We start from the raw sequence: 17,605 nt of genomic DNA, 5'->3' as shown, positions 1-17,605 counted from the left end.
TCCTAAACACCAAACTTTTCATTAACAGTCCCGAGTCCTACATGACACATTGCCCCAACACCAGACAACCAGACGAGCCAATCAAACATCCTTTGTGTTTTTCTTTTTATTTGATAAATTTCTTTTGATCTTTTTTTTTTATTTTACTTTTCAAATGTGAATGTTCACAGTCAACACCACACATAGTTAAATCTTACCCGATAAAAGATTTTCTTTTCACTGATATAAAATAAATTCAAACTAAATTAAAAGAACAGCATGGAGCATGTCACCAAGTCCCAGTTGTTTTTCTTCTTTCATTTGTTGAAGTAATTGTCTTTTTAAGCAAGCATCTGCAACTTCCCCTCAGGAACGAAGGATGAGATGAAGGACAGCCGAGCTCTGGGGACCCTGTCCACCAAGGACCCCATGATGAAAATGTGACCACAAATGAACTATTCTTCTGATTAATGCAAAGAAAGATTGAAATAATATTGGCGAAATGTGTGACCCATATTTTACCAAATTTGAAGTCCCAACATTAAATAGCGATCGATAGAAGTGATTTTTTTTTCAAGCAAAACTATTAACATTCAGGATCTGGCTTATTGGTTCACAAATATAATCTAGAAAAGATGTTGACAGAATGACACACTGACACTAAAACAGATTCTTGCGATGTTGCGTACTTCCATACTCGTAAGCGTTCATATTTTTTTTCATTCACACATTGATGCAAACATTCAATACACATTCAGTCTCCCCCATCAGATCATAAATGATCGTCCATTAAATCTCTACAACAATTATGAAAAAAGCTTCATCACGGCATTGAGCTCGATTTTCAAGGTGTTTGTCTTCCCTAAAGTGGAGGAAATAAATTAAAATGTAAGATTAAATTAAAATGTGAAAACGTTGGTATTGTGAAATGCTAAAAATCTTCCCAGTCCAAGTCCCAGTCAGGAGTTCGTTATAAAATCATCCTTCTTGCACGCTTTTCATTTCAGAGGGAAAAGAGGGACAGACGAGTCGGACAAAAGTTAGTTTCTGTTCTGTTTTCTAGTGGCCATGCTCCCTCTCTATCAGTGCAGTATTAGTATACAATAGTGAAGACACTACTCATCGTAGACCCACCTGGTCTCAGACCGGACCGGAAACAATACATGGACTAAAACAGGATTATAACAAAATAAATAGATGTCTATTTCCCACCCAAGAAAACCCACTGCGAAATTAAGTGACCAGATAAGAACATATTCCATCAGTAGAAATTGTAAAGCGCTCTATGGAAAACAAATGACCATAATTTGTTACATGATTCTTTTCTTTAAATATATAGATGTACACCAATTTCTGTTTTGGACACAAACAGTTCTGTGTTGAAGGAGGACCAACGGTGTGTGTGTGTGTGTGTGTGTGTGTGCGTGTGTGTTGGGGGGAGAGGTGATGGGGAGAGAGAGGGAGACGGTGGGGGGAGGTGAAAACTGATGAGGGGGAGCTGTGGTGAAACTTTCTCAAAGAAGAAAAGGGTTGGTGCTGGCTCCCGTCGTGCCTCCCCCTCCTCCCATCGGTCCCCCCGCCCCCATCATTCCCCCTGCTCCGCCGGGACCCCCCAAAATCAGTTGAGGAGGCGCCCCTCCTCCAGAACCCAGGAAATGGGAGGGGCCTGTGGCCCCCATGGGCGAGAGAGCGCCGTAGGGCATGCCCATGGGGTTGGGCTGCATCATGCCCAGGCCCATTCCCGGAGACCCCATGCCTACGCCGATAGAACCCATGGAGCCCATGGAGCCCATTGACCCCATGCCCCCCATCCCTAGCATGGGGTTGGGGGGCACGGGGCTCGAGCGGAGGCCGCTCAGGCCCAGCGACGACGGCTGTGGTGAGATGGAGGCGCCGAACGGGTTGGAGCAGGAGGGAGGTGCTGGCGACACGCCCCTGCTTGAGATGGTGCTGCCGGGGGTCACTGCCATGCCGGGGGCGGGAGACGAGCCTGGGAGATGGAGACAGGTACAGTTTCTGCATGGGATCTTGGTGATTAAATGGTTGTTAAGGGCATCGTAGTGTTCATTTAAGTGAAGGTTTGTTTTACAATTCAAAATGATGGTCTGAGGAACATTGCAATCTGAGTTCTTATTGATACAGGGGGAAATAGTTTAAATCTAAAATGCTACCATTGTGTTACACAGCTATAGACGGAACTAAGTAGTGTGTTTAATGTATAAACGATTGGTCAAAAGCCTTGAATGCTGGATAGCTCTGTGACCTCAGGATAGAATTCATTGGAGCTCAGGGTTAGGTTGAAGAGTATAAAAGGCCCTTTCTTCTTCATGTTTAGAGATAGTTCAAAACCTGAACCATCTCTAAGTCAGAAATCTGAAATCTTGCACGTCCTGGGTTACTTTAATTTAAGACACAATTAACGAATAAGTGTGATTGCTTGACCTTGACCTTGTTTGTACAAGCATTTTTAATTTGTTCTAAACCACAAATTAAAAAAAGACTGATGTTTTACCCGTTTAAACCGCCGGGAATTGTTGTTTGAGAGTTTTTGACAACCGCTTTTAAACCTTCTTAAGAGGTGGTTTGCGCTATATTGAATCTAGACTGAAGATAGAGATATGTTGTCATTAAAACTGATCTCTCAAGGAAGCGTGGCCAGGTCACGTGCCTAACCCATTGGTCACCGGTCGTCAAACAATATAATGCTTTAGGGGTGCAATAAAATACTTGTAAACACTACCCTTGTAATTGAGTGAAAAACCATGATTCACAACATTAACAAAAGCTACCTCTACTCGGTCGTCATTCCCCTGCCCAGTCTCAGAGATTGTGCATTCCATGTATATTGCACCAACATGCAATGAGTGTGTGAGAAGGCATACTAAGCAGGCTCATTCTTGAACTGCCCAATCAAGTCAACAGGCTGAGAGTCGTGTAATCAGGTTCATTTTTTCATGTTTTGTAGAATTGACATATTAAGATACTCTCTTGGAAAAATAGCCATTTGGTTATTAGGGTAGACTGTGGATCATCATCACACTTAAATCGGACTTTATTGATTGACATTAAAAAGCACTTGGCGTCGCACCCCTTTTTGTGGAGGATCAGGAGCCACTACCAAATAATGACTCCTATATGCCCTGCCTGAAACCGCTTTACCCAGCTCAACAAGTGAGAGAAAGAAGAGGCGGCCATGCGGGGGCGGAGCCTAAACTGACCTGTACTCTGGAGGAAAGGGTTGTGCGCTGAAGAGGAGGAGATGGAGGGGGGCGGAGGCTGCTTGGCCCTGGGTTTAGATGACACCAGTGCGTCGAGGTCCACCAGCGACGCGTTGGGACCCAGGAACGACTCGGGGGTCTTGCGGACCGGCAGCGTGGTCCCGAGGGAGGACAGGTCGAAGGGCACCGGCGAGCCCATGCTGTCGCCCCCCGTGGCCGAGGAGCCCCGTCTCTCGGGGTCGCCTGGGAGGGACGCAGGCAGAGGGGGTTGTATCGGTGTGGGGGGGGGGGAGGAGGGACGCGTGGGCACAGTGCAATGCACTCATACATTTCTAGATCAACCACTATCACAAACACACAAGGGAGAATGAGATGTAGCATGCAAATTAATGAATAATAATGTATATATTGGGTTATGATTTTCTTTTGCCCAGCGAGTACCGATATATATATTGATCCTACTATATATTTAGTATATGCTACACGTAAACCTCCTAAGATGGCGCAATTTGATTGGTTCGCTATCTCAGGATATTCGGCAATATCCCATGATTGAGATCTCAAACTCAGGATATCGTTTTCATGGCGTAGCGGTCATCTCGTCACGCTAATAAAAACAAATAAACCACTAATAAAAGCAAATAAATCCTGGCAAAAATTTGTCGTTTATTTTTGGAGTGTTCACGTGTAGTTCATACTAAAACAATTATTCACCTCAGGCGACCTTCGGTCTCGGGGTCTTTATTCCCCACTATTCACTTCACCTTCGGCAAATAATTGTTTGTGTATGTATGTATGCATGTATGTGTGTGTATGTGTATATATATATATATATATATATTAGGGCTGTCAAGCGATTAAAAGATTTAATCGCATTATTGTCATACGCGATTAATCGAAAATCTTTTTTCTATATTAAATATCCCTTGATTTCTTTGAAAAAAAAAAAAAAAATCTAATATGAATTTGCATTAATCGCGCGATAAACAAATTAACGCCATTAAAATTGGATTGCGTTAACGCCGTTAATAACGCGTTTAACTGACAGCCCTAATATATATATATATATATAGTACCTATCGCCAGTGTTGGGAAAGTTCACTTTGTACGTGAACTAGTTCAAAGTTCAGTTCACAAATTTTAAAATGAAGTAGTTCAGTTAAACGTTCATAATTCAAAATCTTGAACAAAGTTCACAGTTCCAAAAATGAACTAGTTCATAGTTCTTTTTTTCAATATGTTGCTGTGAGCTATTATTATTTTTCCGGTATTTTGAAAATTGAGCCCCCTTTCTGGTACGTCTAGGATGAAATAGAATGGTTGAATCAAGTATCGTAGCGAAATACAGTTTCTATCGTGTTTTATTGCACATTTAGCGCATTTTGTAAATCCCATTGATTTATTTTGGAAGACTCATTGCTTGTTGGCCGGAAACGGAAGGGGGAGAGGGGTGTTCCCGTTTGGTTGTAATCTTTTCGCTCAGTTCTAGCCCTACTGTTGGGACGGAGAACCAAGCAAAAAGACCACAACCAAACGTACACAGCCCCCCATTCCGTTTGCGGCCAACAAGCAATGATTCTAGGAGGTATTCTAGTCCGCTGATCGAGCCAGAGAGCTAACGGTATGGATTGTACATATTTATAATTCGAAATTCGTCCCAGCCTTTATACCACAGATACTCTAGGGTCGATAGCATAAAACCGCTTTGTCTGATTACAGTTTAATTCATTTTTCACAATTTAGCAGCTCTTGTTTTGAAGAATAATCACTGCGCCATTAGTTTCAATGGGAATCGCAACGGTCTATACTATCGTTCAATGAACGCGTTTAGGCACAACACTGCCTATCGCGCTATAGTTTTAGCGCGACCTGCGTGTTACGACTCCAGGGAGCCGTGGACGTATGTACCTGTGCCGTTAGGGTGTTTGGCGGTGCCACTCCACAGGTCAGAATTGATAAGGTCAGAGGCCGGGAGGGCCCCGTTCCCCGCCCAGGGGTCTATCGGCCCCCCTGATGAAGAATTGCTGGGGGCCACTGGGGAGCCCCAGGGATCGGCACTTGGGGGGGTCACTGCTACAGCGGGTAGGGAGACGGAAGGAGGGAGGGTAGGGGAGGGGGAGGGGGGGGGGGGTTAACAGAACTAAAATAACAGAACAAGAACCGTCCAAAGTACACAGGGAAGCAGCATGCTTGGCTGGGAGTATAAACAGCGGTGGTCTCCCCAAGACCTCTGGAACACCCCCCATCCCCCGTCGCCACGGGTGTTAGACGGGGCGGTGAAGCAGCTTCACGAGGCTTCTTCACCGCCCCCGTCTAACCCCCGTGCACCAGGTGGGGAACAGGGTGGTGGGCGCTGAGGAGAACAGGCTAGCTCATATCAAATTAAAAGGGCATGGCGGGAGAGAGATGTCTCACGGCCACAGTGAGTCCTGAGTAGAGACAAGAGGATAAGAAACATTCTGTGGTTTAGACACTGGGGGGAGGAGGGGTGGGGGCTGGTTCCAGCATGCTGGCTTTCCAAATGAAAGCACCACAGTGGATGATGAATAGAACCATAGTCACCATGGAAACACACATGACAGAAGGAAACGAGCAGTGGCTTCTATGTTAGCTTGCGGTACAACGACAGCGGAACAGAGCACATTTTTTGCTTTTGTCGTTTTCCTCCAAAGACCAGGACATCGGAGGGTTCCCTTGGGTCGTCCCTGTATTGATCCCCCTGGCCGGTACGCGGGAGCAGGAGCCACTCACCTGCGGTGGGTCCCCAGGGATCCACGTTGTTGGCCCTGTGGTTGGTGGTCTCGCCCCACGGGTCCGGAGGAGGAGGGGCTACCGTGGGGGGGCTGGCCCCGCCCCAGGGGTCTGCACTCTGGGGAGAGGCGGGGGAGGCCGCGCCCCAGGGGTCGGCGGGCGCCGCGCCCCACGGCCCGGAGGCCGAGGGGAGAGGGACAGTGTGTGGAGGGGAGGGGCCCGCGGAGCCCACGGGGGCCGCGGCGGCAGAGGCCCCGGCGGCCGCGGCGGCTCCCCAGGGGTCGACAGCACCCAGCTCCATGAGAGCGCCCTGGACAGGACAGTGTGGGGAGTTACAACACACCGCTATGCTGAGAGACGGTTCAACACACACAACACACGCTGACTGCAGGGGAAGAGGAGAGGAGAGTTAGTTAAAATACATACAAGTAATGAGGAGGAGAGGACAACTATTGTAGAATGGTTCTGGATTATAATATTACACATTATCTTTTAGCATATTTCAGTAGGATTGTAACGACAGATAAAGATTCAATATTAATGTTAGAATGTGTTCAAGGGGAGTGAATTAGAGTTTACAATATGCATAGAGGTTTAAGGAAAAAGAAGAAATGTCATACCTTACAATGCCAGATACACGGTGTGGATTCTTGAATTTAGCATTTGAAGTCATATGCAGTGCAATATGTATTCTAAAGAATCCCCACTAGTTGGTATGATAAAAAAATATAATTCTTCCATACAAAAAGGCCACGCATAATGCCTGCAGTGGATGACCTCATCACATATGGAAAACAAGGAAATATTCGGCATTTCCTTATCTAATGAGGTCATCCCCTCATCATATAAAAAACCTTTTCAGATCAACTACACTTACGGGCCAAACACTGAGGACAGAGAACCCTAACATGCATGCCCTTTCAGATGGCGGAGCGTTCAGATAATCAAACTCAAAAGGGTTCACCTTTGGGTGAGCATATTCAAAGCCAGCCAAAAGAATGCTTTGAATATTCTCAGAGGGAACTGAATATTTTATTTCCTGGAGGCTCACTGCCAAACTGAAATAGATTTTCTAACCAAACACACATGGAGGCGACCCTCAAATGACGCAGTCTGGCGGCTGAGGGCAGAAGTCAGAGTTGAAGCGTGAAAATACTGACTAAACTGACTCCTCCCATAAACCAATCTGCCTGCTACCCTCCTACTGCCACGGCTCCGCCCCTGGTCTGACTCCTCCCATAAACCAATCTGCCTGTTACCCTCCCACTGCCACGGCTCCGCCCCTGGTCTGACTCCTCCCATAAACCAATCTGCCTGCTACCCTCCCACTGCCACGGCTCCGCCCCTGGTCTGACTCCTCCCACGCCTCATCCTCATGCTTCCAGCTCTCCACTTTGATGTGACTGCAGCGTAAAAAATAATAATATCTGATTGCAAAATGCTTGATTTGTTGTCATTGGCCTAACGCAGACACCCGCCATCTCCTCACCGAGTCGCCATGAAGCAGACCCCCAGGAGGCACAGACAGCCCTCACTGAGGTGCGGCTGAGTGTGCCTCCCCACACGCGCACGCGCCAACGCACACACACAGGTGAGACACAGCTAGAGCAGGTAAAGCCAGGAGAGCGAGAGAGGAAAAGAGCAGCACTTGCTCAAGAGTGTGTGCCCACTGTAGCGAAAACAGGCACATTCAACACACACCTCCTCTGGCTTTGGCTTCTCCCTCTTGCTCTCCTCGATGGCCATCTGCAGTCTCAGGTCGTCACCTCTGCGCAGTCGTTCCTCCTGCCAACCACGCACACACACACACAGCTGGGAGGTCAGCGGCCCTCTGGCGCCTTCGTAAAGAGGTCACACCGAGGCGGTCGCAGGGGGCGGCTTTACCCTTCCCTACGGACTAACGTGTGACCCCAGGGAGGGCGGAAACTGAAAAAGAAACTGAAGTTTCAGAAAGGAAAAGGAATCAAATTAAAAGTGAAAAATGAAAGAAAGCACTCATATCATCCACCGCTCATTCATACGTCCCGAAGCACCAAGCCGGTCAAAATGTTCCCCAACCCGTGTACAAAAAGGTGCGGCCAGATTTTGCTTGTGTTGGTGTCGTTGCCGTGGAGAGAAAGGACAGGTTGATTTTTCATCAGGGACTCCGTGAGCTGTTTGTATGAGCTAAAAAATAAATAACTCCAAAGGCTGAATTAGTCAACAGGTTAACTAATTATCAGCTATACAAACCATCCAAAGAGGATAGCCTAGGTCTGATAGGCTTGTTAGACCTTGATGAGGTTTAAACTTTCTTCAGCGTAGATTTACTGTATATAAAACATCGGTCTGATAATAGAAAAATACACAACATGTCTATCCCCCCCAAAGAAATCGAGAAGTCCCACAGAGTTAATACATGTGAAGGCAAGGAGGAGTTGAATTCTTCATTTAAGCCATGCATTCTGGATAAACGGAAACGGGAGAGGGCAAAGCACTTGGTCACTGCTGGGTTAATTTAGTCCAATAAGTCATGCCATGCACAATTACGCTACAAAATCACATAATTTCCGGTCCTTAGCTTGAAGGGTTAATGTCCATAGTGCAGCTTTTAATACATATCAATATTTAGCAGGAAAGCTGCTATATTCCCCAAAATAGATTTTACTATATATTGTTTATTGTTATAGAGATATGTTTTCAATATAGGGGATGAACGGCCAAATCAAACCTTTTCATCCTTTAACAAGCGAATTAGAGAAGTTTGTTTCTTTGATTGATCAATAAGAGTCAAATTGAAAGAAAGATTGCGTACTAACGGACAGAAAGATAGGTCGTAGTTAGTTGACCGGTCAGGTGACCAAGTCCTATAACCCCTGACCTTTTGTAGCATGTCCTTGCTGAGTGTGAGTGCATAGCGGAGCTCTGCGTCCTCCAGAGGGGCCGTGCTAGTCTGGGGGAGGTCAGGGGTCAAATGGTGAGAGCAAAGCCGAGTGGGCAACGGCGTAAATAATCCGTCATCGCTTTCTCCGCGTACACACACGTGCTGGAATCCGAACTAAGAAAAAAAAAACTATTAAAAAAAGGTAACTTGTTGGCAGGTTTAGTACTGTCTTGGTTTAGCATTGCACTACGCGTCATTGCCACATACTAGCAATAGGAAACCATGAGCGCTGGAGGGCCCTAGGGTATATGCAGTTCATACCCACCTGCCACGGCAGTCCACTGCTCTGGTGGGTCAGCTGATGGGCAATATGTACCCATCAAAAGTTAACCACGGCAATCAAGACACCAAGATAAGTGTGTCCTACACAGGCGGCCGCTCAAACCGCATCACACAGCGGAGGCGAGTAATAGTCCTTTCACCGGACCGGTCAGGTCAGTTGGTCAACCGTTCAGTCAGTGCTAAAGTAGGATGCCTCCCTCGAGGGGCTGCCTCCATTGGTTTTGCAGAACCTGATGGATCACTAACGCCTGCCAGGAAGAAGCTGATAGACCCTCTAGCTCAAACATTCCCTCAGCTTGTGTTGCTCTTGGGCAAACGATTGAGTGGCTAATTGCACTTGTTACTTTGCAAGAGATTGTGCTTTGTTAAACTGGCATGTTCAGTGGCTTCTGGGTATGAAAACGATATATGCTCCTCATGGCACATGGTTGCCTATTGCTGTCAGAATTCATAGCCAAGTACAGGTATGACCCGCCTCTAGCGCCCTCTGATAGGCTGCTGTATGTTACCTGCTCCGCCTCTTCTTTACTCATGGCCAATGCCAGCTGGAGCTGCAGGTCCTCCTCCCCTGAGCTCTGCGGCCAGGCTTGCTCAGGGTCGGCCCCCCCAGAGTGGGAGCCCAACGAGAGACTGCCCCCCAGGCCTGGCGCTGAGGGAGCAGAGGAGGCTGAGAGAAATGAATACACCACACTGCTAAGGTCAGAGATGAGCGTCTATCCGAGAAGTAAGTAACTTTGTTGAGAGGCAACATCTTATGACGTTTGTTTTTTACGTTTGTTTTTTAAATCGACTATCTTACTATCCCTATGGGTACTATACTATTCTCTCACTATATCCATTCCTTTAAAACTTGGTTGCGTTGCACTTCGAAGTCTGTGCAGTAGCTCCATCTGTCCGCCTCGATTGTGCTCAGCCTCACTAGGGATAAAAGCGACTGCTAAATGACCCAGAACTTGTCAATGTACTGGGCTTGTGCTGCGCAGCATGTTGCAGAGGTCCATGTCCATGGTAATGGTCGGCCTCACCACTGGAGGTCTGTGCCATCTTCTCTTTGGTTTTGAGGGCATGGATTCTCTCCTCTCGAAGCCGCTCCTCGTCCTTCAGCAGCGTCACCAGCTGCTTGGCCTTTTCTCGTACATTCACCCCCTGGGGACGATAGGAACGAGCCCCATTCAAAATGAAATGACCAGGACCAACAGTGCACGGGAGGAGCATAATGATACGTCTTAGCAGTCCGTTCATATTTAATTGTGTGCTGTAGTTGTATATCAGAACCAGAAGATCAGAAGATAAATATGTTATTACATTTACAACATTTAAACCATTGTAAAGCAAACAATGATTATCTATTTAAATATTATGACAAAAAAAATTGAATGGCCGATCAACTTGAAATTTGCCGATTGGAGGAGCCGATCACGTGACTCAAAGATGATAGCGCACAAGACGCAGCTTCATTAGGTTCAGTCACTGAGACAATTAACGTTATCCTGCTTTAACATAATTCATCTCGAAACTGCGCTGACTACAAAAGGTAGGCTTGACCCAACCATAGAAGTACCTGTTTTTTGATCTCGGGCTCACTGGGCTTCACTCTCCTCGTGTTTTTGTTGTTGATATTTTAATATAGGTTCACACTACAAATAGTAGGCCTAAACTTTAAGTAGTCAGTTTAAACTACGGAAGTATCAATGACCTGATAGGACAAGGAAGTGGAATGGAAGATGAGAGAGAGCGAAGCGTTATGCAGCCAGACAATTGTAGCCATAGTACCTTCATGTCATAGTTGCTACAATGTGAAGCCAAGGCTTCAAGGCTTTTGAAACCTAGAATAGATAAGCACTATGCGCAGTAGCTGGACCCATGGACTGAGCTCCTGCGTTTAGCCGTAGACAGCACTCCATCCATGGGCATGGATGTCACTGAACCATGTGTTATACCAATACAGTACTGTTCAAATTTCATAGTTGTGGCAAAGGTAGCCAGAAAGTCTGTATGCTTCATTTGCATACCTGTTATTTACGTTGTTCAATATTGGAATTGTGCTTTTAGCTCAATATCTATCCCAATGATATACTTTTCCAACTTGTTTCAATGTGTGCAAAACTCTCTAAATGAAATCCAATAAAAGATGAATGAAAACTATGTCCTACCTTGCTCTGTCTGGTTGGACAGTTTGACTGCTAAAAATGTCACCATTAAGGCGTTCGCTCACTTAAAATCATAACACACGAGACCTGCAGCCTTTTAAATGTACAACGCATATGCATATCTAGACAACAGATATACAGCACTTCACAAGGGACAAAAATAACAACTATAAGCATCTCCCATGTATACACGGATGTTGGTGGTCGCAACAATTTCGTAACTTATGCGTTTCAACTTCGTCAGAAAACAGTTTGGCTTCACTCTACATTATTACAAACTAAACTCTGCAGTGATCTGTGTTTACATGCTGTCATGTCGGATCTTAAAGGAACACAACGCATTTCCATCAGCTCAACAAATTAACAATAACTGTCACTATCATGCAAACTACATATTTAATCTGTGCACAAAGATCTTCATACGAAAACTCCACATTAATATACATTTCACTATAAAAAAAAAAATCTGTGATGAGTATCGTCCCGTAAGAAACCTGATAGGTACATCCCTATGTCAAAAGGTTTATCCTTTTGCCATAGGTTGACCAATTTCCAGTCAATAAAAATATTATTGTTGGCCGGTCCCAATGTTTGCCCACGAGATCCGGAGGGCATTGTAAAAAAACCTTGAAAGGATTCCAAGCAGCACGCTTTACAATGCCTGTTAGCGGCGCCTCACATCTGGAACGATTAGGTAAGCCCTGTGTGGTTTGGAGGGTGTGAACGCATACCTGGTCTTTGCCATCTCGGTCTATGAACTGGAAGTCTTTAAGAGTCTGAACTGCGTAGATGTTCTCCCGGCACTGCTGGGCCACCCGCTCCGAACCTGTCTTGATCAGATACTCCATGAGAGTCATGGCCTGCTCCGGGAAACACAAACAAAACATCAACCAGTTAGCTTACACAGTTTCTTGCACTATGTTAGACAGTTATTGCAGTTTTCGATTCAGTCATAGACATGTCATTTATCTAATATTTTCCCGCCATTGGGCCAGCAAAAGTTGACCAAAATAAATAAGAATTAGCATTGATTAATATTTTTTTTATTATTATTTATTTATGGAGTATGAAGCTTCAGTAGAACAGCTACATAGTGCAGGTTTAACATTGAGAAAATTAACGACCGTTGGGAGGTCTCACACACAACTAAACACGCACCTTGTATACGTGTCTCCAGTTCTTCCCGTGGTCGTTGAGCCTCTTCCACACCATGCTCATGATCTCAGAGAAAGCCACCACGTTGTAGGTGAGGTCGGCAATCTCCGACATGAGGGAACTGCTGGGGCCCCATGGGTCGTTGGAGGTGGCCTCTCTAACCTGGGGAGCCACACACAGTAGTTATCATACTGGAGAGACCCAACACACACACACACACACACACACACACACACACACACACACACACACACACACACACACAGGATGTTATGCTGCGCTGATGAGGGAAAGAAGCGGAGGTGCTAATGTAACCACCATCAACAAGGATGTCAGTTAACAATCATCATCAGTGCATTAGCATGAAATCTGAAGTCTAGGCGAGGTGGTTGGGACCGAATAAGAACAACTACAGGATGTCAGATGTGCTGCAGAGATGCGTGACACACCGTAAAGGCATGCAAGCGGTCTACATATAAGGGGCAGTTCCAGGTTAACAGCTATAAATCAATACTGCGCTGAGCAAAGAGAAGGAAAGGCGGGCAAGTAGCTGGGAACAACCTTGATTTCAGCCTCTGAGTAGTTGTGGACAATGTTCTTTACTTGTCGCCGTAGCGATGAAGTCGACATGGCAACCGTCTGGCTGTCAAGCTCTGCTGTAATCTAAAGGGCAGAATGTGAAGAAGGGGGTCATTAAACAGACAACACCGCTAAACACGGTACAACATCGTTATTAATCCATTGTACGCATGAATAGTTCAAGTAGTATAATAGAGGTCAATAAAGTCAAAGGGCGGGTTATGTGAGAATTTAAACATGACAGAGCATGCCCGCTACAATGATTGAGAGCGAAAGATAGAGGGGGGTGGACTGCTAGATAGATAATATGGTCTGCTCTATAGGGTGTCTCTTCTTGGTGTCTATGTGTGCCAAGCACACCTGTTACGCAAGAGCAATGCAAGGGCGGCGCTCTCCTCTTGATGTCTTTGGGTTTATTGTCCTCCAGTGCAATTCGGTCACGGAGAGCTCTGTCTCAGCCTGTCTGTCTCTTCCCAGGACGACATTTGGGTTCCAGAAATCACAGCTTTAAGGAGAGAACAAGAAACAGATTCAGTGACAACAATACACATAGAGGAAAGTGTTGGATGCATTTCTCACACACAAGAGAAATGAGAAACTCAACCATTACATTGCAGCCATTAAGATAGTGGGAGTTAACAGGAAGAACACATAATAAAAATAGCGCAAGGCGTACCCGGAACTGTTTTAAAAGAGGAAATAACCTAAAGGTCATGATTAAAAATAAGCATAACATTTAGCATTTACCAGAAGCAAGTTTCACAATAGTTACACCCAAGAGACAGAGTTCTCACATAGTCGACATTGAATTGATAAGCCAATTACACTACTTAAAATACAGCTGAAATCTAGCCAGACAGCCTAATAGTACAGGGCTCCAGACTGCCACCAAAATTTGTGAGTGTGCGACCGAATTTTCCATCAGTAAATTTGCCCTTTTTCTTTTTACGTCGAAGGGGCACGTCAGTTAATCCGGAATCTTTAGCAGGCCAATGAGTGTAAGAAGGATAGGGAATGGCCACTGTAAGTGGCTAATGCGTCGAGGTGGAGGGTCCTAGAGGTTATCGAGCGCGCGTAAACGTCTGTGCGAAAGAGAACGATTTCACAACCTGCTACGTGCGTTTACAATGAGCAAGCAAACGATTGACTCGTACTTCTGACCTACGGCTAGTGTGCCAGTGCAAGTCAGTCCTGAACGGGTCTTATTTTACAAACGCCGCACCCGCCCGTACCCGCAATACTTCAGACCGCATCCGACCTGTGTTCCGACAGTCGCCCGACCAGAACCGCTGTAAATTGATATCGACACCCAACCCGCACCCGATGAAAAATTAGAAACATTAGATGGGAATTACACTATCTGGTGTTTGGCTTGGTGCTTTAGATTGTTGCGCAAAATAAGCACATCATCCACTTTTGATGGCTTGAGTTGACTCCTCCGCTGCTGATTAATATATCCAGCACCGGTGAAGTCTCGCTCGCAATCGCAAAACCCGCGCCCGACCCGCGCTGTTCAGTCGTCCGACCCGACTCGTTTCATCCAAATTGTGCGGGTCACCCGAACCAGTGCAGGACTCTGCTTCAGGTGCCATAAAGGGCTTTTCACACGGGAGGCGTTTGTCGGGCCTGATAATGCATTCTCAATGGAGAGGCGAGCGGGCAGAGAGGAGGCTCAGCGTCCTGTCAAGCGGCACAACAAGCGGGCGCACTCCCGTGAAACTGTCGCTTCCGTACTTGTCGAACGCATGCATGCGCAAACCTGGAAACTGTTGGGATAGATGAGAATCACAATAAAATGTGACACTGAATTTGAAACAGCACATTGTAATTTCTGCATCTATTATCAAAATATTTAGTAATAGTGAAAATTAGTAGAAATGTGAATATTTGGTTGGCATGTTGATTAACAGTGTGTGCCCCTAAAATTTCTGGTTGCACCCCTAAAGTTTTCAGTTAGGGGCCACAGTGCTCCTAGTGAAAAAAATAAGTCTGGAGCCCTGTAATATCACAGGGTTTTAGAACGAGACAATTTATTGCTGTGTTAATGAACAACATTGAGCGATCACTTTTCATGACAATTCGTTAACAAAGCATATCAGTATACAAAATAATGAGCCCAGATCGTTAAGATTTTTGCTAGACAGTTTGAGAGAAGTATATGCAAAATTTAATAATTATCGTCTTCAATGTGTAATGCCAAATATGTATTTTTATTTTATTTGTAAAGCTTGAAGACTAAAAATAATAAAGAAAACGGTCACAATTTAAGTCATTTGTTAAACATTACCCACTAGACTAATAACTGCCTAAACTGTATAAGCCAACATATGGTGATAAGCATTCCAAAAGTCAGTTTGAAAAACCAAAAGCACTGTTCCAAAGTTCAAACACACACAAGCACATCTTTTGACTATTCGGGTAGTGATAAGAAGTATGTTTAGGCTTTAAGCATTCAGTACTTCGGACCACTCATCCCAAAACAACCATTACATTTTACGTGTACACACTAGGAAATAATTCCCAAAACACTCCATACTATGATGGTTAGTACCCTCATTAAACAGATACATGTCGACATTAATCTTTCCGATATGTTACATTGATAAATCGTTTACAGCACTAGACTTTTAAGTACTTACATTGTGAAAAACCTTACGTTGCATACAATGCTAAACTTGAATGAGTTTCCAAGGCATATTCTCAATAATGTCTTGTACACCCCCCCACTAAAGTACCTGCATGTTGTTGTTTTAGTGCGACAAGCACCAGCAGCATTCACACTTATGATCATGAATGTAACAAATGTTTACATAACGTGTATACTTACAACCCAACTGGGATCGTTAAATTAGTTACCAATGAGTCCTAGCGCCATTCTCTACAGAAAGTAAGCAATGCAACTTTAGACCCACCCACCCACCCACCCACACACACACACCCACACACACACACACACACAGACCCACACACACACACACACACACACACACACACACACACAGTTCACGGTAGACATAGTCTCAATACAGGTGAGGTTGAGCCCCTCTATACTGAATAATATACACATCAACAGCTACAATTTCGCACAGGGGGTTTAACCAACATTAGCTTCGGTCAGGGACATGTTGACCAGGACATCGTCCTCCAGCCCTGACACCTCAGTGCCAGGGTGCGGGTCAGGTGCAGTGTGTTGTCCCCGAACCGGGATAAGGTGTGGTGGAGGCAGGGAGCCAAGTTACGGGAGTTAGCTAATTATAAGTAACGTTATGAACTTCCACTCACAACGAACCCAGAACGATATTTAGGTCAAAGCCTATTAACACAGGCATAAACCAGGATGGGGATGACGTGTCCGTCAGAATCATAATATATCTATCTATTTACACATGTATGTGTAGATATAGATATATAACCATGCAGGGACCGATAGGATCAGCCCTCTCGGTGTGCCTACAGTCAGCTATCTGGGCTACCGAGGAGGCTAACATCTGACGTTAGCTAGCTAGCAACAGCTAATTCACAATTGACAACAGAATGCGATTCTTATGATGTAAAGTATGAATCGGCGACGTACCCTATATCGGAAAATGCGACGGTTTCTACTTTCACTCTACAACCCACAGCGTCTCACCACTTCCAAAAAATACCATGATAAATGTCTATATCAAGTCAGTACTGACCCTGTTGTAGCTTGAGTGTACAAGGAGATGGCCGAGTTTCCGGTTCCGTAATCAATTACAGTGCAGACCGCACCCCCTCGCACAAACTCATGCATAGGTGAGGGCTGCCTGTGGAAAGGGCTGCAGTCGTGCATACAGTGCAAGTTACCATCTGCATATTATGCTGCATCTATTCATGCTTCAAAAATCTATTTCCAATATTCAGCATCTAGTCCGATGAGTCAAGTAAATAGTCAGTATTTGCAGAATGAATTTAGCCAAACTATGGGTATACAAAATTCATTCAAAATAAACTTGGATGAAGGAAAATGAGATAAAGCTTAATAATTAAATTATATGGCCAGGTTGTTCATTATTTTTCCTTCACATTTTTTTCTTGAGTAGATGCAGCAATATTATTTTTTTATTTGCTTAATAATATTACTCATTCCACATTACCATAAGATATATAAGCACACATAAATAAAAACATTGGCCTACAACATTGTCTATTATCTTCTATCTACTAATTACAGCAAACTCCTTAGCAGCCACAAGACACTTCTGTGTTATGGTCTCAGCATTGTTGTAGCATAAGTCCTCCACAAAGAGGCAACCTTGAACTATTTTGTCCTCACTGAAAGCAAAATGAGTGCAACAGAGAGTCAAACCTCCAGCCAACCATAAATGAAACATGTTGAGCCCCACCCTCAGAGAAATATAATAACAGCTGGCTTCTTGCATGTGGATCACATGCAAGAAAACCTTTCATCCTACACAACTTTTTTCTTCCATCTCTCCCTCAAAGGCAGGATACATTGATGGGTATCTGAAGCAAACAACTATATGGGAACAGGTCCCAGATAACAAACAAGTTATATGGCAGTTAAATAATTAAACAGGGCTTAT

At 44.9% G+C, this 17,605-nt stretch overlaps 1 protein-coding gene across 11 annotated transcripts; it reads right to left on the bottom strand.

Annotated features, from left to right (window-relative positions):
• Positions 1-88: 88 nt before the first annotated feature.
• On the bottom strand, positions 89-16,826 carry epn1a (epsin 1a). Of its 11 annotated transcripts, none has more exons than XM_030369765.1 (13): positions 16,718-16,826; positions 13,398-13,542; positions 13,020-13,121; positions 12,462-12,620; positions 12,035-12,163; positions 10,179-10,299; positions 9,663-9,820; positions 8,809-8,985; positions 7,650-7,733; positions 5,949-6,258; positions 5,106-5,270; positions 3,198-3,440; positions 89-1,969 (listed from the first exon to the last, which is right to left on the bottom strand). In XM_030369765.1, the coding sequence occupies exons 3-13, from the start codon at positions 13,086-13,088 to the stop codon at positions 1,494-1,496; spliced, it is 2,091 nt and encodes a 696-aa protein (XP_030225625.1). In that variant the 5' UTR covers positions 13,089-13,121; positions 13,398-13,542; positions 16,718-16,826; the 3' UTR covers positions 89-1,493. The 11 variants fall into 11 exon arrangements, with proteins under 11 accessions (XP_030225625.1, XP_030225624.1, XP_030225628.1 ...); XM_030369764.1 differs by having other exon boundaries at positions 16,612-16,775; XM_030369768.1 differs by having other exon boundaries at positions 5,106-5,267; positions 16,612-16,775.
• Between the last annotated feature and the right edge of the window lie 779 nt (positions 16,827-17,605).

This window comes from Gadus morhua, chromosome 11 (genome assembly GCF_902167405.1).
Source record: "Gadus morhua chromosome 11, gadMor3.0, whole genome shotgun sequence".
Lineage (NCBI taxonomy): Eukaryota > Metazoa > Chordata > Actinopteri > Gadiformes > Gadidae > Gadus > Gadus morhua.
This window is presented reverse-complemented; position numbering and strand designations above follow the sequence as displayed.

Bases quoted from the DNA above. Each gene is read 5' to 3' on its own strand.
- epn1a (XM_030369765.1), bottom strand. From the start codon at position 13,088: ATGTCGACTTCATCGCTACGGCGACAAGTAAAGAACATTGTCCACAAC. The intron at 12,621-13,019 runs GTTGTTCCCAGC...GTGGCTCCCCAG, and splicing joins ACTCAGAGGCTGAAATCAAG to GTTAGAGAGGCCACCTCCAA. The intron at 5,271-5,948 runs GTGAGTGGCTCC...TACCCGCTGTAG, and splicing joins TCCCTGGGGACCCACCGCAG to CAGTGACCCCCCCAAGTGCC.